The 24,849-nt window shown below is 59.4% G+C and overlaps 2 protein-coding genes across 4 annotated transcripts; one reads left to right on the forward strand and one right to left on the reverse strand.

The window, feature by feature from the left end:
• Positions 1-1,489: 1,489 nt before the first annotated feature.
• NEFH (neurofilament heavy chain) lies at positions 1,490-6,782 on the forward strand. The gene is made up of 4 exons (XM_054219806.1): positions 1,490-2,282; positions 3,242-3,441; positions 4,178-4,302; positions 4,669-6,782. The coding sequence occupies exons 1-4, from the start codon at positions 1,490-1,492 to the stop codon at positions 6,284-6,286; spliced, it is 2,736 nt and encodes a 911-aa protein (XP_054075781.1). The 3' UTR covers positions 6,287-6,782.
• A 1,025-nt stretch (positions 6,783-7,807) lies between these two features.
• THOC5 (THO complex subunit 5) lies at positions 7,808-24,581 on the reverse strand. Of its 3 annotated transcripts, none has more exons than XM_054219807.1 (20): positions 24,481-24,581; positions 23,455-23,568; positions 22,652-22,795; positions 21,893-22,006; positions 21,131-21,228; positions 20,364-20,510; positions 17,792-17,906; positions 17,140-17,272; positions 15,982-16,059; positions 15,594-15,634; positions 12,516-12,615; positions 12,136-12,244; positions 10,512-10,613; positions 10,134-10,230; positions 9,685-9,799; positions 9,058-9,161; positions 8,887-8,974; positions 8,635-8,750; positions 8,238-8,428; positions 7,808-8,019 (listed from the first exon to the last, which is right to left on the reverse strand). In XM_054219807.1, exons 2-20 carry the CDS (start codon positions 23,548-23,550, stop codon positions 7,956-7,958), a joined length of 2,052 nt encoding a protein of 683 aa, XP_054075782.1. In that variant the 5' UTR covers positions 23,551-23,568; positions 24,481-24,581; the 3' UTR covers positions 7,808-7,955. The 3 variants fall into 3 exon arrangements, with proteins under 3 accessions (XP_054075782.1, XP_054075783.1, XP_054075784.1); XM_054219808.1 differs by lacking the exon at positions 24,481-24,581 and adding an exon at positions 24,447-24,472; XM_054219809.1 differs by lacking the exon at positions 24,481-24,581 and adding an exon at positions 23,179-23,340.
• Positions 24,582-24,849: the final 268 nt, after the last annotated feature.

Raw genomic sequence — 24,849 nt, forward strand, 5'->3', positions numbered from 1 at the left:
TACGTTGCTGATAGGGCGTGGCTACTATCTAGGTCGGCGATTAGGGCGTGGTTTAGGCGTGGGGGCGGGACTTCGGCGTGAGGGGCGGGGCTAAGAGGGACGGAGGGGCGGGGCTGTGGGCGGGCACTGGCCGACGTGCACTGACTGGCCAGGCCGCCCGTGGGTGCTGATTGGCCAGGCTCTCCGCACCTGCTGATTGGCCGAGGGGGCCACGAGTGCTGATTGGCCGGGCGGGCGGTGCATGCGGGTGGGCGGGGCGGGGCTGGGCTCCCCCGGTGTCCCCCCTCCCACGGCCGATGCGGGGGGACGGTGCGGGGGGGACCCCCCCAGGCCGAGATGGCGGACCCGGCACCCCCGCCACCCCCCACCTGGGACCCCGCCCCGGGACCCCGCAGGGGCATTGCCCGGCCCCCGGGGGACCGCGGAGCGGGGGGGTCTGGGTGCTGAGACCCCCCCCGGGGTCCCTGTCCTGGCATCCCACCGGTGGGAGGGGGTGCCCGGGCCCCCCCGTGAGAGTCCCCCCACTGTCCTTCATCCTGGGGCAGGGCTGTGCTCTGCCCTGGGGAGTCCCTGCTCCCTTCCCGGGGGTCCTGCTCTGCCCTGGGGGTTGCCGTTCTCTTCCCGGGGATCCCCTCCCTTTCTGGGGGTCCCCGTTCCCTTTATAAGGGTCCCCGGGCGTCTCCGCTCCCTTCTCGGGGGTCTACGTTCCCTTTCCGGGAGCCCAGCTCCCTTCTTGAGGGTCTCCGTTCCCTTCCCGGGAGTCTTGCTCCACGCTGGGGACTCCCGTTCTTCTCCCAGGGGTCCACACTCCATTCCTGGGGGTCCCCGCTCCCTTTCTGGGGGTCCCCGATTCCTTCCTGAAGGTTCTGCTCCCTTCTCGGGGGTCCTACTCCGTCCTGGGGCCTCCAGTTCTTCTCTCAGGGGGTCCCCGTTCCGTTCCGGGGGGTCCTGTTCCATTCCGGGGGGTACCACTCCCTTCCCGGGAGTCCCTGCTCCCTTCCCGGGAGTCCTGCTCCGCCCTGGGGGCTCCAGTTCCTCTCCCGGGGGTCCCCGCTCCCTTTTTGGGGTCTCGCTCCCTTCTTGGGGGTTCTACTCCGCCCTGGGGGCTCCAGTTCTTCTCTCAGAGGGTCCCCGTTCTCTTCTGGGGGGGTCTCCACTCCCTTCCCGGGTCCCACTCCCTTCCTGGTGCTTCCGTTCTCCTCCCGGAGGTCCCGTTCCCTTCCCGGGGGTCCCCACGCCCTTCCCGGGGGTCCTGCACTGTCCTGGAGGACCCTGGGGGGGTCCTCCCTCCCGTCTCGACTGGCCCCCGTTCTCTATCGCAGTTCCCTCTCCCCACTGGGCTGTGGCCGCGGGATGCTCCCCCCCCCCGCGGGGCTGCGGCGCGGGGCGGTGCCGGTGCCCATCCCCGTTGCCGGTGGCGGGGCGGAGCAGCCGCCCCGAGCCCTATAAAGCGGGCGGCGAGGGTGCCGCAGCGAGGGCGGGGGTCGTCATGAGCTTGATGCTGGAGACGCTGCTGGGCCCCCTGGGGGGGCTCCGCAAGGAGCCGGGTCGCGCTCCCCCGCGCTCCGCCGCCTCCAGCGGCTTCCACTCGTGGCCGGGCCCGGTGGTGGGGCGGGCTCGAGGCGGGGGGGCCGGCGGCGGCAGCGCGGCCGCTTCCTCCACCGAGAGCCTGGACTCGCTGAACGGTGAACCGCGGGCGCGGAACGAGAAGGAGCTGCTGCAGGCGCTGAACGATCGTTTCGCCGGTTACATCGAGCGGGTGCGGGCGCTGGAGCAGCAGAACCGGGCGCTGGCGGCGGAGGCGGCGGCGCTGCGGCAGCAGCAGGCCGGGCGCTCGGCCATGGGCGAGCTGTACGCGCGGGAGCTGCGCGACATGCGGGGGACCGTCCTGCGGCTGGGGGCCGAGAAGGGGCAGCTGCGGCTGGAACGATCGCGCCTGGCCGAGGACGTGGCCGCGCTGCGGGGGCGGCTGGAGGAGGAAGCCCGGCAGCGAAGCGAGCTGGAGGCGGCGGCCCGCGGGCTGGCCCAGCGCTCCGCGCAGGCGGAACGGGCGCGGGGGCCGCTGGAGGAGCGAGCCCGGGCCCTGCGGGAGGAAGCGGAGCTGCTGCGGAGGCAGCACCGGGCTGAGGTGGGCGCGTTGCTGCGCGGGGCTCGCCCCGAGCCCCCCGACGAGCCTCCTGCCGCCCTGCGCGCCGGGGTCACCGCCGCCCTCCGCGACCTGCGCGCCCAGCTGGAAGGCACGGCGGCCCGCAGCACCCTGCAGGCCGAGGAGTGGTTCCGCGGTGAGTTCCGCACCCCGCGGACGGCTCCGCCCCGGGGGGAGCGGGGAGCCCCCCCATATATCCAGCGCTCCAGGAGGGCGTTAGGGTAACCCCACCCCTGTCACCAGCTCCCCGGTGTCTCTGGGTATGTTGGCGAGCCCCCAGTGCGGGGGGAGGGTGACACGATTATTGCCCTGCCACCCCGCAAGTCTGTGGGGTGCCGCCCCCCTAATGCTGCGGGGGTCCCCCCCGGCTCGACCGAGGCCGGGAGTGTTTGCAGTGCACTGCGGGGAGGCGGTTAGAGCGCGGGGTGTGGGGGGGGGAGGTGCCGCATCCCTGATGCGGGAGGGTGGGGGACAGGGAGTGTCCCTGCTGCACTACTGGGTGGGGCACTGCGGGGGGGGAGATCGGCATCCCGAGGCTCAGCACCCATGGGCGGGGCGGGGTTCAGCACCCTGGAGAGCGGCAGTTCAGCACCACGGACAGAGATGGCTCAGAACTCTGGACAGCGGCGGGCGCGGTGCTCCCCGCGGCTCCGGGAGCAGCGGGCTCTGTCCCCGTCCCGGCCCGTCCCGTCCCCCGGGGTGGCCGCTGCGGCAAATTCCTCCCCCCGCTCCGACTCCCCCCGGGCCATAGCCGGGCGTGGCAAAGGCGGTGTGCGTAGGGAGAGCAGGCGGCTCTTTAAGTCAGCGGGGTTGCGGCAGGAGCTGAAGGGGAGAGGGAGGTTTGCAGTGGATAAAGTCCAGGATGTCAAAACACAACCCCAACCCTCCCCCCTCCTCCCCCCACCCCGTCCTGCCCGGGCACCTTCACCTGCTGTCACAGTGCGAACAAGAGCTGGTGAAGCCGGCACACCCAGGGAGCCCCTGCAGAGGACATACACGCAGGGGATGTGCAGTCTTAAAGGATTTGACGTTCCCCAGGAAGGGCAGACTGCAGCCTGCCTCCCTCCCTGCAGCTTCTCCTTTCCCCTGTCGCAGTGAGGCTGGACAAGCTCTCGGAAGTTGCCAAGGTGAACACGGACGCCATCCGCTTGGCCCAGGAGGAGATCTGCGAGTACCGCCGCCAGCTCCAGTCCAAGACCACCGAGCTCGAAGCCCTCAAAGGGACCCAGGAGTCACTGGAGAGGCAGAGGCAGGACTCGGAGGAGCGCCATCATGCAGATGTCCTATCCTACCAGGTAATGTGATGCAGTGGGCAGCATCCCAGACATCATCTGGTGGGGAGGGACCATCCAGTTGCCAGGGGGGAGGAGCACTGGTGCTTTGGCTTCAGAGATGGTGATGACTCAGGAAATATTTGAGTGGAAATACTCGGGGTTTTGTCTAGAGCCAGCCTTCCCCAACTCCTAGTGATCAGGTACCCAGAGCCTGATGTTGCATCCAGACTATTGTGTCCCTCACCCATGATGGAGCTGTCCCGTGTCTCTGCTGGGCTTTGAGCTGCCTGTGACACCACCGAACCGTGCCCAGAGTTCAGGCTGTGTCTTGTGTCCCAGAGCTCGGAGCTGCTGCTCAATGCGGTGGCCATGGACTGAAACATTGTCCCCAGGGTGATGCCCCATCAGCCTCAGGCTGGGGTTTGGTGGCCACCAGACTCGCCCAAGTCCTAGAAATGTTCCCACAGCTCACCCCTGTTGGAGGGAGGTCTGGGAGGTGGCTGGGGGCTCAGCTGAGGTGGTGCAGGGCTCCTGCCAGTTCCCCCAAGGAAACCGGACATGCTGAAACAGCCCCTGGATGCATCACCTTCCCTCCGTGTCTGCAGGGGGAGGCAGGTGCAGACCCCTCTGTGAGGGCGCCCCAGGGCTGGGTGAGCAGTCTGTCCCTCCTCTGGAGACCAGGGGACTGTTTAGGGGTGCTGGGTCACCCTGCTCCTGGGGACTGGCCCCTCATGTCACTGGTCACTCTGTCCCGCAGGAAACCATCCAGCAGCTTGACAGCGAGCTGAGGAACACCAAGTGGGAGATGGCAGCTCAGCTCCGGGAATACCAGGATCTCCTCAACGTCAAAATGGCCTTGGACATTGAAATTGCTGCCTATAGGTATGGGGTGGGCAAGGGGAAGGTGAGAGGGTCTCAGCCAGTCCCTAGTGCTGGTGTCTCAGGGGATGCTCCTCGAGGGCCCTCACTAACACCCAGGCCCTTCTTGGTGAGACGCTTCCATCCTGAGACCATGGTGGGCAACATCCAGCTGGGTGAGCCAGCCCTGCACAGGGCTTGCAGAGAAAAGGGTGAGGAAACCTGCACAGCCCAGGGTAGAGGAGCAGGAGGGTCAGCCAGCACATCGAAAGTGGGGCAAGGAGGGAGATGGAGCTGCAGGGCATGGCTGGCAGCTCCTGGTCATGGGAGGAGGGGAGAGCTGGGTGAGAAGCAATCACTGACTGCCTTGCTCTGGTCTCTTCCTGGCAGAAAGCTCTTGGAAGGGGAGGAATATCGGATCGAGTCGGGCTTTGGGATGATCTCCTTCCCTGAGGTGGTCCCCAAAGCTCCCAGCATCACCACCAACATCAAGGTGAAGAGTGAGGAGAAGATCAAGGTGGTGGAAAAATCTGAGAAGGAGACAGTGATTGTGGAGGAGCAGACAGAGGAAATCCAGGTGACAGAGGAGGTCACAGAGGAGGAGGAGGCTGAGAAAGAGGCCAAAGAGGAGAAAGCTGAAGAGGAGGAGGAGGAAGAGAAAGCTGAAGCAGGGGGTGAAGAAGAGGAGGCCAAGTCTCCTGCAAAAGAAGAGGCCAAGTCCCCAGAGAAACCCGAGTCCCCCTCAAAGGAGGCAGCCAAGACTCCAGCCATCAAGTCCCCAGAAAAGCCACCAATGCCCTCAAAGGAAGAAGCCAAAACCCCAACTGTCAAGTCCCCTGAAAAGCCCCCAGCCCCCTCAAAAGAAGAGGCCAAGACCCCCGTGGTGAAGTCCCCAGAGAAACCTGCAACCCCCTCAAAAGAAGAGGCCAAGAGCCCAGTTGTGAAGTCTCCAGAGAAACCTTCACCCCCCTCAAAGGAGGAGGCCAAGAGCCCAGCCGTGAAGTCCCCAGAGAAGCCCCCAACCCCCTCAAAAGAGGAGGCCAAGACTCCAGCTGTCAAATCTCCAGAAAAGCCACCAACCCCCTCAAAGGAGGAAGCCAAGATCCCAGTGGTGAAGTCCCCAGAGAAACCTGCCACCCCCTCAAAAGAGGAGGCCAAGACTCCCGCTGTCAAATCCCCAGAGAAACCCTCAACCCCCTTGAAAGAGGAGGCCAAGCCCCCAGCTGTGAAGTCCCCAGAGCAACCTGCACCCCCCTCAAAAGAGGAGGCCAAGACTCCAGCTGTCAAATCCCCAGAAAAAACCCCAACCCCCTCTAAGGAGGAGGCCAAGACCCCAGCTGTGAAGTCCCCAGAGAAGCCCCCAACCCCCTCAAAAGAGGAGGCCAAGACCCCAGCTGTGAAGTCCCCAGAGAAGCCCCCAACCCCCTCAAAAGAGGAGGCCAAGACTCCAACCGTGAAGTCCCCTGAGAAAGTCAAGTCTCCTGCGAAGGAGGAGGCCAAATCCCCGCAGAAGGAAGCAGCCCCAGCCAAGGAGCCCACCCCTTCCCCTCCAAAGGAGCCGAAAGCCCCTGCGAAGGAAGAGCAGCCCAAAGAAGTGAAGGCTCCCTCCAAGCCCGAGAGCAGGAAAGAGGAAGCTCCCAAGAAAGATGTCCCAGCCAAGGTGGAGGAGAAGCCTAAAGAGAAGGCAGCTGCTGTGCCGGAGCCTCCAGCCCCACAGGTGAAGGAAGCCACCAAGCCAAGCCCCAAACCTGCGGAAGAAGGAAAGGCTGAGAAGGAAGCTCCACCAAAACCTCAACAGGAGGTCAGCAAAGCAGCTGCGAAGGAGGCTGAGAAGCCAAAGGCCGAGGAGAAGGTGGAGGAGCCCAAGAAGGAGAAGGTGGAGGAGCCCAAAGCTAAAGCGAAACCCAAAGATGAGCCCAAAGCCAGTAAAGAGCCCCTCAAGGCCGAGGCCCCCTCCAGCAAGGAGGGCAAAGCCCCGGAGCCGGTGCCCACTGCGGGGAAGAAGTGAGCGGAGCCCTGGGCGCTCAAGAGCACCTCTGGGTGCGGGAGCTGCTCCGCTCCCCTCTGACAGCGGGGCCCGGGGTAGGGACACCCCCCCCCCTGCGCCGGGCCAGGCTTTAACCTTAGCAATATGTCCGTGTGAGAGACGCAGCCCCTGGCGGCCCTGCCCCGGCGGGCTGGCCGATAGCTTCCCCAGCAGAATGTGATATACCCTGAGCGCCACATGTAAACACTTGAATTATAACCGAGGAGAAGAGACCTCCGGGGAACCGCCCGCCCTTCTCCAATAAGTGCATTTATTTAATGTATGTGCAATCGATGGATGAGTGCAACGCAGAGCTCTAGCTGCTTGGGATGGCAGCTGGCATGGTCCTTCCCCGGCCTGGAGGTGACAAGTGTCCCTCCCAGCGGTGACCCAGGCTGCAGCTGGCTTCGGTGGGAGAGGCTGGGCGCTGCAGGAACGCTCAGACACACACACGGTGCACTAGGAACCTCAGCCCACTGTTATTTGCTTTCTGTGCAATAACCAAATAAAAGTGCTTACGGAGACATCCCCGGCTCTGCTGGCCTCCTGTCTGGGGCTGGGGGAGGGCGGGAGGAAGAGATGGTGCAGGAAGGCAGGAAAGCCTGGCGGGGGGGGGCGCTGGGATCTGTCACCCAGGGCTGGGGGGGTGACACAGGGTTTCCCAGGAGGGAAGCCCAGGTCTTGCTTGGGGCGAGTCCACCCCACAGCAGCCCCAAAGGCCTCTGTGTCCTTGGGGGGCTGCCTGCACGGGGGCTGGAAATAGGGCCAGCCCCTCCCATGCTCTGCAAAGGATTTCAGTATTTTTTTTTTTTTTTTTCTTCCTTCCTTCTCTTTTTAAAGCGCTTTTCCCAAGGGGCTGGTAGGGCCTGGTTTAACCTGAGCGCTGCAGCACCGCCCTGCACTGCAGTACGGCACCAGCTGCAGGAGAGGGTCTGACAGCCTTCCCGGGGGGAGAAAACACATGGAGAGGCTGGCGGCCAGGAAGGACAATGACCTTAGGAGCCCTGACTCTGCCAGCAGGGAACAGAGAGGGGGAACAGCCCCAGGACCCCTCACAGCACCCTCCAACCACCACCCAGCAGGGCGAGCTGGGGTGCTGGGGCTCCCACCCCATGCCCTGACCCTTCGCACGGTGCTATGAGGTCCTACATCTCAGAGGACACCGCTCTGCTCCCCCGCTGCAAGCCAGGGAAGCGGCGAAGCCCCCCCCTCGTTGCGGGGTTTGTGCAGAGTCAGCTGGCTGTGGGCCAGCGCAGGCAAGGACAGGCTGCGGCTGCAGTGCGGGCTCCGGAAATGGGCTATTTTTAGCCATCTCAGTTTTTAGCTATCTCAGCTCCGCGGTTCCGAGGCCCTGCGGTGGGGAGGAAGGGGTGGAGGCAGGCAAGGGCATATAACAACAGCAAGACACTTGCCAGAGCCCAGCGATGTGGGACAGGGCTTGCTGCAGCCCCCGCTCCCCCCTGCCCCATCCCAGCCCTCTGCACTGACAAGGCATACATGCTCTTTTCCTTCACTTCAGCATTTAATCCCTTTAGCTACAAAACCTTCAAACGAAATCCAAAAGCTCGGAAAAGAAACGGAATTAGTGGGATGGGGACTGTCCTCCGGCGTACAGGACGAGGCCCATCCCGGAGCGATGCCCAAGGGGTGCTCAGCGATGGCTGAAGAACCCCTGAGGGTAGTTGAACTTGAAGGGCTTCAGGCGCATGGGCCCCCTGGAAGAGGAGAAGAGGGAGAGGTTGACCCACAGGGGTCAGGAAGCCCACAGCACCCACAGAAAGGGCCTGGTCCTGGGGTACTGCCCAGCTGTGGGGGGCAGATCCCCACAGGCAGCTAAAGAAGGTTGACATCAGGTCAGGCAGGGCCACACGCCAGGGACAGCAGTGCCTGCACCCTCACCCCCACCCAGCCCCTCACCGCCCCAGGGTCTCACCTGACCAGACGCAGACACATCTTCTCCTGGGGAAACTCCTTGGGCCCCTCCACGCTGGTGTCGTGGGGCTCCGTCTCCAGGTAGACGTCCAGCACCATGCAGAGGCGCTGCAGCTGGTTGGTGAGGAGCTGGTAGCCCGGTTTGGGCCCCCACAGCTCCTTGTAGTTGACGTTGACCTCGCTCTCCATGGCCTGGCAGAGGGAACAGGATGGTGCAGGGTCGGGTCCCTGCTCTGCCCTCCCAGGACCTGCTGCTGCATCCAGCAGGTCTCGTGGGCCTGCCCTCAGCTGCCTGGCCACCAGCTCACCCCAACGGCTTGTTATGGACACAGAACTGCTGGGAACACCCTCCAAAAGCCAGCGGTTCTCCCAACTCCTCTCCCACCACCCCGGGTTACCCGAATGTTGTCATCGTTGCTGCTGGTTCGCTCTCCTTTCCAGTTCAGGCACAGGCTGAAGATGGGCGGCAGCGTGGAGTAACCAGGGTTCAGGACTACGGCAGCCTGGAGCTTGGCTGAACAGGGAAGAAACATCACCCACAGCCCATGGGGCCTCCAACTGGAGGGATGTCCCATGAAGACCCCCAGAAGCTGCCCTGGGAATGTCTGCTGTGGGAATTAGCAACTGCCAGGGGAAGGAAACACGCCTACCTGTTCCCCTTTCTATCAGGGCCATGTAGTAGAGGTGAGTGTCTTCAGCCAAGCCAGCCTCTATCACATCTTTGGTGTAGGGCAGCTCCTGTGAGGAGAGACAAGAGGAGTGAGCAGCTGCCAGCGCCGTGTGGGAGCTGGAAGGGATACGGCCACACGCTCGGCACCTACCGCGTAATCTTCATAGGGAATGGCAGCCCACTTCACCAGGCGTGAGACGATCTTGGCAGGGAAGAGATGCTGGCACTCGCTGGAGACTGGCACAACGCCGTGCTCTGAAACCAAGGACAAGGCCACCTGAGCAGGGGAGGGCTGGGGACAGAGTTCTGTCACTGTCCTGTGGGCAGGGATGCTCCAAAACCAAGACCTGAGGACACCCTTATCCTTCTGACACCTTCATCGGGAGCCCAGAGAGGAGCAGGGGAGGCCTCGGCTGCAATCCCACTGGAGCTCACAGCCCTGGCAGCGCACGCCTGGCCTGCTCCACAGGCGCACGACACGTGTGGGTGTGTCGTTCACCCCCCACCACAGCCCAAATCAGTTCCCAGTGCAGGGATGGCCAGTCCCAAAGGGGCGCTGGGGATCAAGACGGGGCACAGCCTTCCTCTCCCACCCAAAATACGGCAGCCCTCGCAGCCCTGCTACCACCGAGGACAGACAGAATGACTGGGAACGCTGAGGGTGGCACTGCAGATCTGTAGCACCGTTAAAGGTGACATCAGTCAGGTCTCTTCTGCAGAAGGACCCTGCTACTGTACTCCCCGTCCCCAGGCATGGGGTGGGGAGCCTGGCACTCACCAAGCGACGCAAACTGCTTGTGGAGAGCCAGGCGGGACTGCAGCCTTGTCCGCAGCAGCTTCACAGTCAGCTCCATGTGGCTGGCGCTCAGCGAGTTGTCCGCAGTCACTGTGTGCTGTGGACAGGAGGGGCTGTCACTGCCATGCCAGCCTGCAGGTCCCCATGCTCCAGCAGCCACGCCACTCAGCCACGGGGACAGGCACACACTCAGAGCACTGCTCAGCGCCCGTAACGGGGCTTAAACTATCGCATGTGGGAGATAAAATACGTTGGTGTGGCCTCACTGCACGGATTCACCCCAACCGAGCCTGTCCCAGCCAAGGGCAAGTTGTGGTTTGGGAAGGGCTGGTGCCAGCTCTAGGGGGACAGTACAGGACATAACTGTCCAGCAAAACCTCCCCAAACCCCATTTCAACGTTCTGGTGGAGAAGAAAGGGGGTGTGACATGCCTGAGGCTGATCCTTGGGGAAATGCAGGCCGCCCAGCTTCTGCACCCACACGTAAGGGTGCCCCAGCTCTGTCACGTAGTCGCTCAAGGTCAGGATGCTGCGGGGACAATGAGAAAGGGTTATGCCACCCCAGAGCTTCCCCCCCGTCCCTCCACCACCCGGCCTGCAAGCAAGCTGGAGGGAGCAGGTACTTCTTCATCTGCACCCCAAGTTGTGCCCAAAAAGCCCCCCTGGTGCCGACTGGCAGGACACTGGCCTCCCAGCTGCTGAGCCGCCCCCCGACAAGCTGGGGAGGGCTGTGCCGTGTGGGGAGCAGGTTAGCCACACCAACCGCCTGGGCAAAGCTGCCCCAGCTGCGTGGGTCAGCGCCCCACTCACCCCACTTTATCAAACTGGAACTGGTTGGCTGGGTTGGGCGTTTTCCTCCCGTGGTCTCCTGGATAGAGGCAGTTCAGGAGGGAGTCCGGGGAGAGCAGGTCACTGGCAGGAGGAAGGAAGAGATTAATCAGCAGCAGCCCCGGCTCCATGTCTCTCTGGGATGGCCACTAGCAGGCTCTGAGCCCAGAAAAGGGGATTGTGAGCTCAACAAGGTGGGTTTGAAGACCAGAATGGCCTTCTCCTAGTTACAATCCAAAAGAAGATCTGTTTCCTCCCTGGCTGTAAAGATGACAAAAAGCACAGAGCACCAGCTCCCTGGTTTCCCAGGAAGCTGCTCACTCCAGTGCATTAACTCTGAAACCTGCTGATAGAGAAAACATCGCCAGCATAAGCAGGGCACAGCCTGATGGCTGTTTGCCACCCAACAAGCTTAAGCAGAGGAATTCTGCTTAATGAAATAAAATTCTTCACGTCTGACTGTACTCACAAGCCTGACCAAGCATAAAGGGCTGAAGGATTTGGCTCAAGCCAGAGCCTCACTGGTTTCAGGTATGGCAGCCAAGGGCAGCTGCGAGGGAGGGAACACCCTGCACATGGGAACCCTGTGGAGAGGCTCTAGCTGCTGTCACGGAGGGGTCTGGGTACCCACAGGGAAAAAGAGAACCCCAAGAGGATTGGGAGGCCTCACATGGGACAGACTGGGAGGCAGCACTTGCTCCCAAGTAGCCCAAACCAGCCTCCACCACCTCCCTCTTCCACAGACACCTCCTCCTGGGTCTGGGGAGGGCCACCAGAGAGCTGGCAGCTGATCAGAACTCCCTGGGCAGGCTCCCACAGCTGCCATTTCAGCTGTTCCTCACACAAATCAGGCTCCACCAGTCTCGGGGGAGGCTAGGGAGAGACAGCCGCATCTCCGGCACTCAAGACAAGGTGACTTGCAGAGCAAGCAGGTGAAGGGAGCTGCCAGGCACAGGCTGCAGGAGGGAGGAAAGCAGTTGAGCTGCAACAGAGTGATTGAACGTGACAAGCAGGAGAGGTTCTCCCCCAGCTCCTGACAGGTCTGGCACCACTCCCCTAAGAGGTTCCCAACCTCCCTGCCCCTGGCTTGTTGCGACAAAGAGGAGGATGCTCCTGCCTGGGCTGCAGCAGCCTGGCAGGGCCCTGGAGCTAAGGGGAAGGATACCACAGGGCAGGAGAGTGGACCACCTTGAGAGTGCTCCCCAGAGACAGAGATGCAGCTATGCTCGTTGGGATCTCCTTTGCCCATCAAAGGACAAGCCAAGACAGCACTTTGAAACTGCAGCTCTACACAAAGGCCCCTAAGGTGCCCCAGGCAAGGTAGGACATGGGACTAAGATTAAAACCTCACCTACTGGGAGCTGGCAGCTGGGCATGGAGTACCTGGGTGCACTGGGTGCAGGAGCTATGGCTCAGCAGAGGGACATCGCCACTGCATGCTGCTATTGGCACTACATCACTCTGCCCGCGGGTGACTGTTCAGAGCATGGCAGGACACCAGGGCAGGGTGCTCACGGCAAGCAGAGGGGTTGCTGCCAGATGAGCTCCGGGCTAGGAATGACACCGCAGTCAGCCCTGGGCTCAGTGTCCCCAGGGCTCTCCTTACCCGGCACTGATGGCAGTTGTCATCTCAACAGCAGTGGTCACCTTGGCTTTCACCGTCATGACATTGAGGTTCATCAGGTAGTAGAAGGTCAGATGAAGCACATTCTCATCTGCGTCAAAAGAAAAGGGGCAATGTTGCTGTCTGCTCTAGCTCAGAGCACTCTGCAGAGGGGGATGTATGTGCTCCCCTGCTAGGACAACAGTTCAGTCTCCCCTGGAAGGCCATGCTCATCCCTGCTGGGGCAGCAGGGCTGAGGGCAGGAAAGCGTCTCTGCATCCAGAGCTCTCCCTGAGGATCCCAAGCTGCTGCTGGGTTGCTCCCTGACCTGCTACCACACACCCTTCTGCACTCTCCACCAAGGGCCACCAAACCCCACTCACCTTTACACTTCAGGTCGACGGTGACAGACAAGGGGTGCCGCTTGAGCATCTCCTTGCGCTTGTCATCCAGCTGCACGCCCAGGGTAGGCCTGCGCCGCTTCTGGAGAGGGTGAAACAGAACTGTCAGACCCTTCTCCTGCTCCTCAGGAACCTTCAGCCCCTACTCTCCCACTGCTCGTCCCTTCCCACCAATCTAGTTCCCCAATCTGCCAGCGCAGCAGACACAGAGCAGCCCTGGAAAGGGAAGGGAGTAGGAAACCCTTGCCCTGCTGCAGGGCAAGGACAAACCACCTCTGGTTCCTGTCATTCCTTCAGCTCCCAGGAGTGTCCCTGCCCTGTGAGATGGCGTCAAGGACCTGCTGGCCCCAAAAGCTTCCCCACCATGAGGGACAGAAGCTGAGGCCCTTCTCTTTACTCCTCCCCACAGCAACAGCCCAATACACCAGGCGCAGCTGCTGCTGCTCATACTTCAAGCAGGTGCTCTTAGAAGCACAGGTGAAGGCCATCCCCATGTCCCGAAAGACGAGCCGACGGGGAAGAAGACCAGCCTGGCTAAACAGAGGGCTTTGGCTGGACCTCAGGAAAAAAAGGAAGGCTTACATTCTCAGGAAAAGGGGCTTAGCAACTTATGAGGATTATCAAGATATAACAAAGCTATGTAGGGGGAAGATTAGAAGGGCCAAAGCTCAATCAGAACTCAGCTTGGCCACTGCAGTTAAAGATAACAAGAAGAGATTTTTCCAGTATATCAACAGAAAAAGGAAAACTAGGGAAAATATAGGTCCACTGATGAATGAGACGGGTGCCCTAGTGGTGGAAGACACAGAGAAGGCAGAGTTACTGAATGCCTTCTTTTCTTCGGTCTTCACTGATAAAGCCGTCCCTCACACATCCCATACCCTGGAGGCAAGGGGGAAGGTCTGGAGAGAGGAAGATTTTCCCTTAGTTGAGGAGGACCGGGTCAGAGACCACTTGGCCAAGCTGGACATTCATAAATCCATGGGCCCTGACGGGATGCACCCGCAAGTGCTGAGGGAGCTGGCAGATGTTATCGCTAGACCACTCTCCATCGTCTTTGAAAAGTCATGGGGAACAGGAGAGGTGCCTGAGGACTGGAGGAAGGCTAACATCACTCCAATCTTCAAAAAAGGCAAGAAGGAGGACCCAGGGAACTACAGGCCGGTTAGTCTCACCTCTGTCCCTGGGAAGGTAATGGAGCGACTCATTCTGGATGTCGTCTCCAAACACACAGAGGAACAGGAAGTTATTGGAAGTGGTCAGCATGGATTTACCAAGGGCAAATCATGCCTGACCAATCTGATAGCTTTCTATGATGTTATAACGGGTTGGCTGGATGAGGGGAGAGCCGTAGATGTCATCTACCTTGACCTTAGCAAGGCTTTTGACACTGTCTCCCATAAGATCCTCATTAGGAAGCTGAGGAAGTATGGGCTAGACGAGGTGACAGTGAGGTGGATCGAGAGCTGGCTGAGTGACAGAACTCAGAGGGTTGTGATCAGCGGCACAGAGTCCAGTTGGAGGCCTGTAACGAGTGGTGTCTCTCAGGGGTCAATACTTGGACCAATTTTGTTCAATATATTCATTAATGACCTAGATGAGGGGACAGAGTGTATCCTCAGCAAGTTTGCTGATGATACCAAGCTGGGAGGGGTGGCCGACACTCCAGAGGGCCGTGCTGCCATCCAGCGTGACCTGGACAGGCTGGAGAGCTGGGCAGAGAAGAACCTAATGAGGTTCAACAAAAGCAAGTGTAGGGTCCTGCACCTGGGGAGGAAGAATGCCAAACACCAGTATATGTTAGGGGCGGACATGCTAGGAAGCAGCTCTGAGGAGAAGGACCTGGGGGTCCTGGTAGACAGCAAATTATCCATGAGCCAGCAGTGTGCTCTTGTCGCCAAGAAGGCCAATGGCATCCTGGGCTGCATAGGGAAGACTGTGGCCAGTAGGTCGAGGGAGGTCATTCTCCCCCTCTACTCTGCACTGGTGAGGCCACAACTGGAGTACTGTGTCCAGTTTTGGGCTCCCCAGTTCAAGAGGGACAGGGAACTACTGGAGCGAGTCCAGCGTAGGGCAACCAAGATGATTGTGGGACTGGAGCACCTCCCTTATGAGGAAAGGCTGAAAGAGCTGGGACTCTTTAGCCTGGAGAAGAGAAGGTTGAGGGGGGACCTGATTAATGTTTACAAGTATCTAAAGGGTGGGTTTAAGGAGGACGGAGCCAGGCTCTTTTCAATGGTTCCCAGCGACAGGACAAGGGGCAATGGGCACAAGCTAGAACATAGGAAGTTCCGTTCAAATACACGGAAAAACTTCTTTACAGTGAGGGTGACAGAGCACTGGAACAGGCTGCCCAGGGAGGTTGTGGAGTCCCCTTCTCTGGAGATTTTCAAGACCCGCCTGGATGCAGCCCTGAGGGATGTGGTTTAGGCAATCCTGCTCTAGCAGGGGAGTTGGACTAGATGATCTCTAGAGGTCCCTTCCAACTCTGAAGATTCCGTGATTCCGTGGTGGGGAGTGGTGGCACCCACCTCCCGTAGGCTTCCATGCTGGGGGCAGCCAGCACCTACAGCCTCTCCCCAGCACCCTGAAGAACAACCTGCAGGACCTAAATGCCACCCCGAGGGAGCACCGAACAATCCCTGGGGCAGAGCTCAGCTCAACACTTTTGGCAGATGGCAGGGGATGGACACACATCCCTCCTCTCCGGATGCCAGCCTCCCCGGCCCGAGGCTATTTATACAAAGTGGAACAGCTCCAGCCGGAGAGCTGCGAGGCGGCTGTCGCTGCCGAGTGGGATGCGAGCATGGCGGGATGTGAGCGAGGCAGATTTGTAACCTGGCTCTCCTGCATTCGGGACAGAAACTGGAAATGGCACCTCTCTCCTCCCAAGGAAGAGCTGGCTTTAACGCCAGTGCACCTCCACACATGCTCCCAGCAGGTAAGGGCCAGTTCCCAGGCCCACTAGGGCCCAGCACCTCTCAGCTAGCAGGCACAGATCGGTTTGCTCATGATACAACGTTGGGAGAGGACCCATAAGGGGACAGTGCTATCCCTTACCGTGGTCTGCTCCTCCTCCGCGTCAGAATCGCTTTCATCATCTGCACAAAAGACAGGGGTGTAAGCGGGGACCGCCTGGGGCTCAGCAGCTCTCCCACAACCAGCAGAACTACCACCCCTTCCTCCAGGACCACAACTTCCACAGACATCACCGGCCCCGCAAAAGCAGGGTGCAGACACACGGGAACAGGTCCCCAGTACCAGGGGTCACCCCCAACAGATGCGGGGCTGTGAACATCTCTCAGGAAGGAGGAGCTGGGGACACAGGGACTCAGCTACCAGGGTCTTCATCCAGCAGCGCAGACACCAGGCACTGCGCCATTCCAGCACCCACTCGCTTCTCTACCCAGCCCCTCTGCCTGCCTGTGGCAACACCACCCCAACTCACCCTGCGAGTCCTCAGGCGGCTTGTACAGGGCTTTGGCTTCCTCTACGCTCCCTTCAATGGCCACCACAAGCTTCTTATCTACAGAGAAAACATGAAAACTAAGCTACAAACCCCACTTGTGTATGGGAAGGCAGTTAGAAGGAGCCCTGCCCCAGAAAGCTCCCACTTTGTGGCTGCACGAGGCAGAGCCGCTTGAGCTTCCTCTGCACAGGAAGGGTCAGTGGGAACAGGCAATTTTCCAGAGGGCTCTGTGGGGCCACCGCAGCGCTGCATCTCCTGGGTAGGGTGGGGTCATAGGAGGGGAAAATGCTGGGCTTTGAGGGACTGTCCCTGGAAACCATAAAGGCCAAATCTTTATCAAGAGCCGAGAGGGGTTGGGGTATGGCTGGCACAAGCAGAGAGCGAGGAGCCGTGTCATCATGGTCGCAGATCCCTGTTAGCAGGGACCTGGTGTGGCCAAGTGCCACAGTGTGGTCTTTCCATGCTCCTCTGCCGCCTGCCCCACTCCCAGGGCGGCCTGAGAGCAGGTGGCATTGCAGTGCTCACGCTATGCTGCAGCCCTCTCCGCATAGGAGATGCGGGACAGCCCGGGGGGGATATTCCTGAGCCCTGCTGGAAAATCCCTCCTGACTCAGGGAGGTTTCAGAAAGCCCCTCAAAATACAAAGCTGCCTTAAGGGACGAAGACTTTCAGGTGAGCTGCGGGGAAGGGCCTCTGCAAGGGCAGGCAGAGGTACCGCCTGCTCTGGAGTCACCATCACCCACGGGTGGCACCACATAGCACCCACCCCATGGGGTGACAGCTCTCGGGAGGTCGTGTCAGCACCGAGCCAGCTTGCAGGCTGCAGGAACGTCCTGGCCGACCTTGAGAAGCGGGGCAGAGGTGGGAAGCGAGCTTCCCAAGCAGTTCTTCCAGCAAGGGAGCTGAGCAAACAAGGTTTCAAATGCTGCTGCCTCATTGTGCCTGGCCATGGGGCCACCCTGCTGCTCTGGGCTCAGCAGAATCCAGCAGATGGGACGAAAAGGACCTCCCAAAGCGTCCCCAAAGCAGTGCTCTTAGTGAAATCCGGCCCGTGGGGGGAGCATTGCCCCCCAGTCCCAGATGGTGACAGCCCTTTGCAGTGTCACTGAGGACTGCGCTCTCCCCCTTGGTGCTCACCGCAGGCCTGACCGTAGGCACTGGCTTGAACAAAGAGAACGTAGAGAGGCGGCGGGAGGTGTCGGGCTGTCTCGTACTGTTTGTGTGCCTGGTCAAAAGGCATGAAGAGATACTCCTGGACAGGCAGGGAGGCCTGGGGGAAGAAGAGGGCTAACCTTCGTCACTAGGAACAGAACACTTCGCCCTCCTCACCCCCTCCTTACCCCCTCCTTTAACCCCAAGCAGGGACTGGAAACCAGCACAGCAGCCGTGGTGCAGGGTTAAATGCAGCCATGGGTACAGTGAGCCCCCAGAGAAGGGCTGGCAGCTCTCCTTTGCTGGAAAACTTTTGGATCTGAAAATAACCCAGTTCCTTCTCCTGTTCTTCCCTCCCAAGGCAATCACAAGAGGCTGGAACCGAATTATCACTCTCCAGGGAAAGGCCCATTTAGTGACTCCTCCATCCGCAGTTCTGCAGCAATTGCCGCATAAACAAGGAGACTCCGGAGGAGTCTTGGCATGAGGCAGATCTACCCCTCGTCCACGCTGACTGGAAGCAAAATGCCTCCAAAGCAGAATCAGCCTGGGCGTTGCACCTCTCTAACACAGCCCTCAGAGTGTGACCCCAGCGTGGCCCCAGAGGCATTCTCCCCTCCCTGCAGAGCTCGAGTACCTGCATGATGCTGTTGAGTCGAGGCTGGAGGCTACTCAGATACTCCTTCTTCACCTCGATCTCCTTCAGGATCTTCTCCTTGCTGGTCAGGCACTCCTTGTACTTCTCTGCCAGCCTAGGGGTGGGAATTCGGTTACTGCCACGCATCACAGCTATAAAGCCTGCCAGGGTCCACCTGGGGACCCAGAACAGGCAAAAGTCACTGCAGGAACCAGGAGAGCTCAGACATGGTGACAGACAAAGAGTTCTTAATGTCAAGGGCAAATGGAAGCAGAAAAGAACTGATTAGAGCTAGAAAATGAACAGGGAGAGAAAGTGGAAGCTCAGCCTTGTGCTGTGCTCCAAAAAGGGACAGCAACCGGATCTTCCCTCTGCTCTCACACCAAGCCCTGTGCCAGCAGCCACGCCAACGGAGCCCTGCTGACCCCACCAAGCTCCTGAAGAGGCTTTTCCACTTCATATCACCAGAGCCACTTCATGTCACATCAACTCCTTAGTTAAACTCATGGAAGTCGAGGTTTAATACACCAGCAAGCGCTCCTCCGTAACTGGGTAGAAAGCCCAGGAAAACGCAAGTTCACCATGACCCTCCAAGCCCTGGATACGCTTGTGTTTAGGGAGAACATGTTAAATCTCCGTATTGCTGTTGATGGCAGGAGCAGGGAAAGCTGGGTATGGATGTCTGCTGCCCAGGAAAAGCCATCACCATGGCAGGGGGAGCAGCGGTTTGGGGAACTCATGCACTCTCCTCTCAGGACCCTGCTCCCCACCAGACAAGAGCACCCACAGTACAGAGGAACCCCCTCTGAGGGGGAACAACAGCCCTGACATTGCAGGACTGAAACGCTTTTCTTTCCAAGCAAAACTATATTTGTCTTGGGTCAACACCCCCCCAACAGGCTCCTATACAACACAGTTTTGGAGTCCAGCTTACAGACATCTCAACCGAGCTCCCCAAGCTAGTGAGAGCAGCAAAGATCCCTGTAACACCATTCAAGAAGCACCTTTCATAATAAAGTCCAAGGTAAATCCAGTACTCCGCAATGTGACAGTTACAGATGGACATCAACAGCCCCATCAGCATCAGAAAGTGATCAAAGCGCTACCAACATCTGCTCCTGAGGCAGCTGAAGTGGCTACTTCCCACCACAACAGTGGTAAGAGGTTACCTAGATACTGTGGGGTGAGGACTCAGAATTGCAAGGCTTCTCAGCAATTCAACGGGCAACTGCGGGTCAGGCTCAGTTCAGCTCAGCTCATCTCAACCTCTTCGCAGTTTGCAATGAACAATCATTTTTAAGGAAAATCCTCAGGAGAATCTCCAGGTTGAACACTCCTCTGCAAGCGTGTGCCGCAGGTGGAGCCGTCTGGAGGATCTTGGCTGCAGAGCCAAAGAGATGCCTTTCACCAGGCAGAAGCAGCTGGGTTTGACGTGAAGGGTCTGGGAGAGGCGAAGCATGAGGCTTTAGAGCCACCCAGCACCCATCCGCAGCACCTCTCATTAGTCTGCTCTGCTGAGCTGCCCTGCTCATGCAGACCTATTGGCAGGCTCAGGCTGACCCTTCTCGAAGGTTGGTCTCTGGCTGAAAAAGCTGCTGACCGTTATCAAAACGCAGGAACATTCTGTCATGTTTGCTTTTTGCATGGGCAAAGAGTCGACAGAGCAGCTGAGCCACCTGGCCTGTGCCAGCTGAGGGACCACGGGGGTTAGAGCCTGCATTGAGGAGGTGGCTGCCAGCACCAGGACAACAGTGTCCGTCACAGCTCAGCTGCAATAGCAGCTCCCCACCGTGGCAAGCGTGAGGAGCACAGGCAGGCAGGAACAGCAGCAGCACCAGCTTGGCTTAATTTCGCTCCTCGCACCACCGCACAGCAGACAAAACAGGGATCGCTTCGCCCTGTGTGACACATCTTGCAGAACCACGTTCTGGATGGAAGCACATAACTGCCCACCCTTCAATATCACCCCTATGGTGGGCAGCGTCCCCATTCCCTTCTGCAAAAGCCTCCAAGCAGACACCAGGGAAATGTCAAGCTATAAAACGTCAAGCTATAAAATTAATTTTCTTCCTTTGATACCCAAGAGCCAGCGATGATGTTCACTGCCTCGGTGAGAGAACTTGTGTGAGCTTATCAGGAGAGCCAAGAGGCCTTTGTTGTCATCAGCCAGAGCACACAGCGCAGCCCCAGCCAGGCAGCCCCTCTTGCCCAGCAGCTGCAGTTGGCTCAGGGCTTCTCTCACACTGGTTTGGAGGTTTCTCTGCTCCCCAGGATCCCCGGGGCCCTCCTTAATCAGGCAAGTGCAAGAAAACTCTGTGATCTATGAAACAAGGATCCCGCCAAGCCCAGCTCCACACACAGAGTGATCCTCCACGCCAAGGGCTCAGTCACACAATAAATCTGTCGCCTGTTCTACGCTGACTATTTCAAGAGGGCGTTAAAACCTTTATCACCCACGTTTGCTTCACTGTGCAGCTCACTCCTGGGGTCTGCCAAAAGCCCCACAGCTCAGCACACGCCACGTGCTCAGCGCTGGACAGGCTGACACCGAACTGAGACGCCGCAGACCCACCTCTTGCGCTGCTCCAGCTCCCAGTCCAGGCGGGCCAGGGTCTGCTGGTGGGGCTCAGACAGGGTGATGGCAGGCCGGCTGATTTCAGGGGGGGCCTCTTTGTAAAACTCCTCCAGGCTCACCAGTTCGATCTCCTCATGTTTTGACCTGCAAGGACAGATGGATCAGGTCAGGGAAAGGTGCGAAATGCTGCAGTGCGGCCAAACTCAACCATGTCTCACACAAGAGCGGTCAATGCCAATGTCCCATGCCCCAGCTTCACTCTGCTACGTGAAACACCACAGCATCAGCGAGCTGAACTGCAGCAGAGCTCAGCAGAGGAGAGAAAGGTCAGAACAGGGTCCCTCCTTTCACAGAGACACCTTCCCTGCACAGTTAACCAAAGCGCTGTTTGAGGCAGCAGTCTAAATACAGCCTTCCTGGCAGCAGCTCAGAGTGCTGCCTATGCAATGGGCATGATGGAAGGCTTGGCTTTTAGAGGAAAACTCCTGATATATGGAGGCCAGTGAGTCCTTGAAGAAATTTCCTCTTCCACTGTCCCTCTGTCACAACAGATGCCTTCTTCCCTCCTCCTTACACAAGCCTCTTTCCCTGTGTCTCAGCACAAGAACTCTGAGACACTCCGTCTTTCCTGCACGGTGGCATCTGGAGAACTCGCTCTCCTCCCACAGCCGCCTCAGGCAACGTGACAAGATATTCCAAATGTTCGAGGCCTCCATCCCACCTCAGACACACCATCCCTCCCTCTCCTCCCAGGCCAAACTCACTTGAACTCCAGGCATTTAGTGATCTCTTTCTGCAGGTGCATCACCTCATAGAGCAAGTTCTGGAGCTGCAGGTGATACGCGTCAACCTTCTGCTTTGCCTGAAAGACCGACACAGCAGGGGATGAAGCTCTTTCACCTCCCTCCCCGCAAACACACCCCACAGGAGAGTCACCAATACACCACCCCTCACGATATCAGCTAGGGATGGCAGGTTTTAGGGTATGCAACAATTTTGGGAGGGGGGTAAAAAGACATTTTCAAGGGCTGGGAAAGCAAACGGTCATCACATCAAACTGGTTCTGCTCTGGAGGCAGCACATTTTGGGGACAAGGCACAGAACAGGGGAGAGCTGCTGGGGCACATGGGCTGAGTCCCCTCCCGTCCCCATGCCTCAGTGGTACAATGAAAATACGCGTTCTTCATGAACTGTGAAAAGCTCTACGAGATGTCTGGGTTAGGAGCTTTGGGGCCAACCATATACACATTTCTCAGGCCTGCAGCACACCAGACTCTCAAGACAGAGCTTTCTGACTCCCTGTTACATTTGAGGCAGAAAGATACAGCACTCCTTCATCACGCATTATAATTACAGGTTCTACTTCATTGCAGTAGACTCTCCCAATCAACCTCTAATTCAAAACCCCAGTCCCGGCTGGTGTTTAATTCCTCTCACACATCCATACCCAGACCCGTCAGAAATGGCACTATCTCAGATCCCACTAAATTCCGACCCATATCGGTCACCCCCCAGCCCTGCTGTACCTCGTGGGTTTGATCTCTCCCTTTCTTCAGCCGAATATGAGCCAGCCGGTTGAGCTTCTTTAGGGTCATGAAGTGGACGCAGCTCTGAATCCGCCGCTCGTCGATCTCCGAAGCCTGAGTGGCAGGAGAGAGGAGTCTGAAGCAGGAGAGATGACTGGCACCACAAAGACCCTTTACTGCAGGGACTTCCTGTGAGTCCCATCACAAAGGGGGCTCCGCGCTTCATTGTGGAGCCACAAATCATGTCCCCAATGCTTCTGAGGGAGCCTCCCACTGCCATACTTGCAAGTCACTTGCTAGAAATAATTGGGGGGGGTGGGTCTGGGCTCACTCTAGTGACTTTTCTTGGCAGTAGGAAGAGAGGTATTTGAGCCTGACATGCCCATAATACCACACAGAGGACAGCACAGGCAGCTGCAGCACAAACCTTTCCCAGCCACGACAGAGCTGCCAGGCCCCTGTGGGACAGCGAGAGCCTGGCCACCCCTGCTGCGGTCAGGAGGGGCTCAATTCCTCCCCCAGGAGCCCTCAACCCATCAGGAGCCCAGACACACTTTAGAAGAACACGGTCTGTGTAATATCTGCTCAGTCAAGAGCGATGCCTCAGCTAAATCATATTTTACTTCATTTAAGGGAGGATGTTCCATTTTCCTGACTCCCCCCAGAAGATGGCGTAGCTTCTGCTCCCGTTCCTTTCAGATTAAGGAAAGACATCAAAGAACAGAACACATTAAATCAAGCACCGAGGCTTTTCCTTACATTGTCCTTGATGCCTCTGCTCTTCAGCTCCTGGATTTCTGCCATCAGTCTCTGAAGCTCCTGGCAAGTCTCTCTGTAGAGTTCGTAGTCTTTGATAGGGTCCCGGAGATCCACCTCGCACTCCTCACTGTAGTACCTAACATCCTGCAAAGGCAGAAAGCGCCTTCTGCGGCTCATTCCTTCCACCTTCCCTGGAAAGGCCACTAGGAAACAAACTGCTTGGTCCCAATTCCTGGCTCTGTCTGTTAATCCCACACCTGAGGGGACTTTATACGCTGGAAGAGGACTTGGTTAACCATGCCAGACAAACACCACCAGGCATTAAAATGCCTAGGAAGTTCAGGCTGCCTTTTACATAGTTATAAATTTAAACTGTTAAAATCCTGCACCAGCGCGTCTATGTGGCTACAGAGGATAAACCAGGAAGGTGATTATGTCTTCAATCCCTATTCCCACTTTGGCTGAACCTCAGTTACCCTGATGCTTGCGGGAGTGTTTTAAGGCAACTGGCAAACCCCCCGTGAGACCTTTCAGCCTTGTGCTCGCTCTCCCTGTAACTCCAGAGAAGCATTTGACTCCTTGAGCACTGTGTTTCCTGAAGGAGACAGGAGCAGGTTCAGAAATTCAGAGCTGGAGTTTCAGAGGCATTGGGAGCTGGCTCAGCTCTGGGGGAACAGTCCCACAACTTCCTGAAGGGGAGAATAAGGCCAGTGAAGAGCCCTTTGTAAGGCAGGACACAAGCACCCTGCTGCAGCATGCAGGCTCTGTCTGTGGGGCCATGGAGAGGCAGCCGGGCACTCTACCTGGTCGGCATCAGTCTTGCTCCGCTTGCCCTCCTGTGGGCCCCCATCCGTGCGGATCACCTTGGGTTTCCTCTTCTTGCTGGAGTCTGATGACATGGTGCTGCCAGTCAAGGACTGGGGGAGAAAAGGCAAAGCTGTCGTTCATGGGGGGCCGAAGCTGCCTGGGATCGGGGTTATCCAGTGCTCCCTTCCGCCAGCCTGCCTTGGGCTCTGCAGCCTCCCAGCCCAGACAGTCCCTGCGCCTCTTCCCCACCCTACACCCCCCATCTTCCTCCCTGCCCACCCAGTCCCAGGCCTTCTCCCCTCCAGCTTCCCTCATCCCACCTCTCAACCCCCCCAGACCCCCAACATAGGCCTAATAGCCTCTGCTCCTCCAGAGCCCCCCAGACTCCCAGCACACCAGGTCCAGGGTCCTCTGCTCCTCCAGACCCCCAGTACACTGGGCCTGGGGGCCTCCACTCCTCCAGAGCCCCCCAACACCCCCAACATACTGGGCCTGGGGGCCTCTATTCCTTCAGAGTCATCCAGATCCCCAGCACACCGGGCCCAGGGACCTACGCTCCTCCAGAGCCCCCCGGACATCCAGTACACCGGGCCCGGGGGCCTCTACTCCTCCGGAGCCACCCCTGACCCTCAGCACACCTGATCTGGGGGCCTCCGCTCCACTGGAGCCACCCCCGACCTTCAGCACACCAGGCCCGGGGACTTCCGCTGCTCCAGAGCCCCCAGACCCCATCACACCAGATCTGGGGATCTCTACTCCTCCAGAGCCCCCTCAGACCCCCAGCACACCAGGCCTGGGGACCTCTACTCCTCCAGAGCCCCCCGCGACCCTCAGCACACCGGGCTTCCGCTCCACTGGAGCCACCCCCGACCCTCAGCACACAGGATCTGGGGGCCTCCGGAGCCCCCCCAGGGCCCCAGCACACCGGGCCCGGGGGCCCCTGTTCCACCGGAGCCGCCCCAGACTCCCAACGCCGTGTCCCCCCCACCTTAACTCGACCCCGTCCCGGTGGCCCCGCTCACCGCGCCGCTCGCCTCAGCGCTGCCCGGAAATGACGCCAGCGGAGCAAACGAGCGCGGCGCAGAGCGGCGCCCGTGAAAGGCGCCCCCTAGCGGACACTCCCTCCCTGCGGAGGACCGCGAGCAAAGAGCGGCGGGGGGCGGGGCCTGGCCAAAGGGGCGGGGCCTGGCCAAAGGGGCGGGGGCACCGCCCGCATTGACCAGCCCCGCTGGCGGGGGGCGGGGGGAGCGGGTCCCTCCGTGGTGGGGACACGCGTGGGCCGGGGGTATCCATGGGCTGGGGTGGGGGGGTACACAGTATGGGGACCCCAGTGGGGCTGGGGGGCAACACGGTATGGGGTCCCTAGTGAGGATGGGGGTATCCATGGGTCT

The sequence above is a fragment of the Rissa tridactyla genome, chromosome 13 (assembly GCF_028500815.1).
Source record: "Rissa tridactyla isolate bRisTri1 chromosome 13, bRisTri1.patW.cur.20221130, whole genome shotgun sequence".
NCBI lineage: Eukaryota > Metazoa > Chordata > Aves > Charadriiformes > Laridae > Rissa > Rissa tridactyla.

Coding starts and splice junctions, on each gene's coding strand:
- THOC5 (XM_054219807.1), bottom strand. CDS start 23,550: ATGTCATCAGACTCCAGCAAGAAGAGGAAACCCAAGGTGATCCGCACG. Junction 22,796..23,454: donor GCAAGACTGATGCCGACCAG/GTAGAGTGCCCG, acceptor CTGCCTTTGCAG/GATGTTAGGTACTACAGTGA. Junction 17,273..17,791: donor GACTCAACAGCATCATGCAG/GTACTCGAGCTC, acceptor TTCTTCCCCCAG/GCCTCCCTGCCTGTCCAGGA.
- NEFH (XM_054219806.1), top strand. CDS start 1,490: ATGAGCTTGATGCTGGAGACGCTGCTGGGCCCCCTGGGGGGGCTCCGC. Junction 3,442..4,177: donor CAGATGTCCTATCCTACCAG/GTAATGTGATGC, acceptor TCTGTCCCGCAG/GAAACCATCCAGCAGCTTGA. Junction 4,303..4,668: donor ATTGAAATTGCTGCCTATAG/GTATGGGGTGGG, acceptor TCTTCCTGGCAG/AAAGCTCTTGGAAGGGGAGG.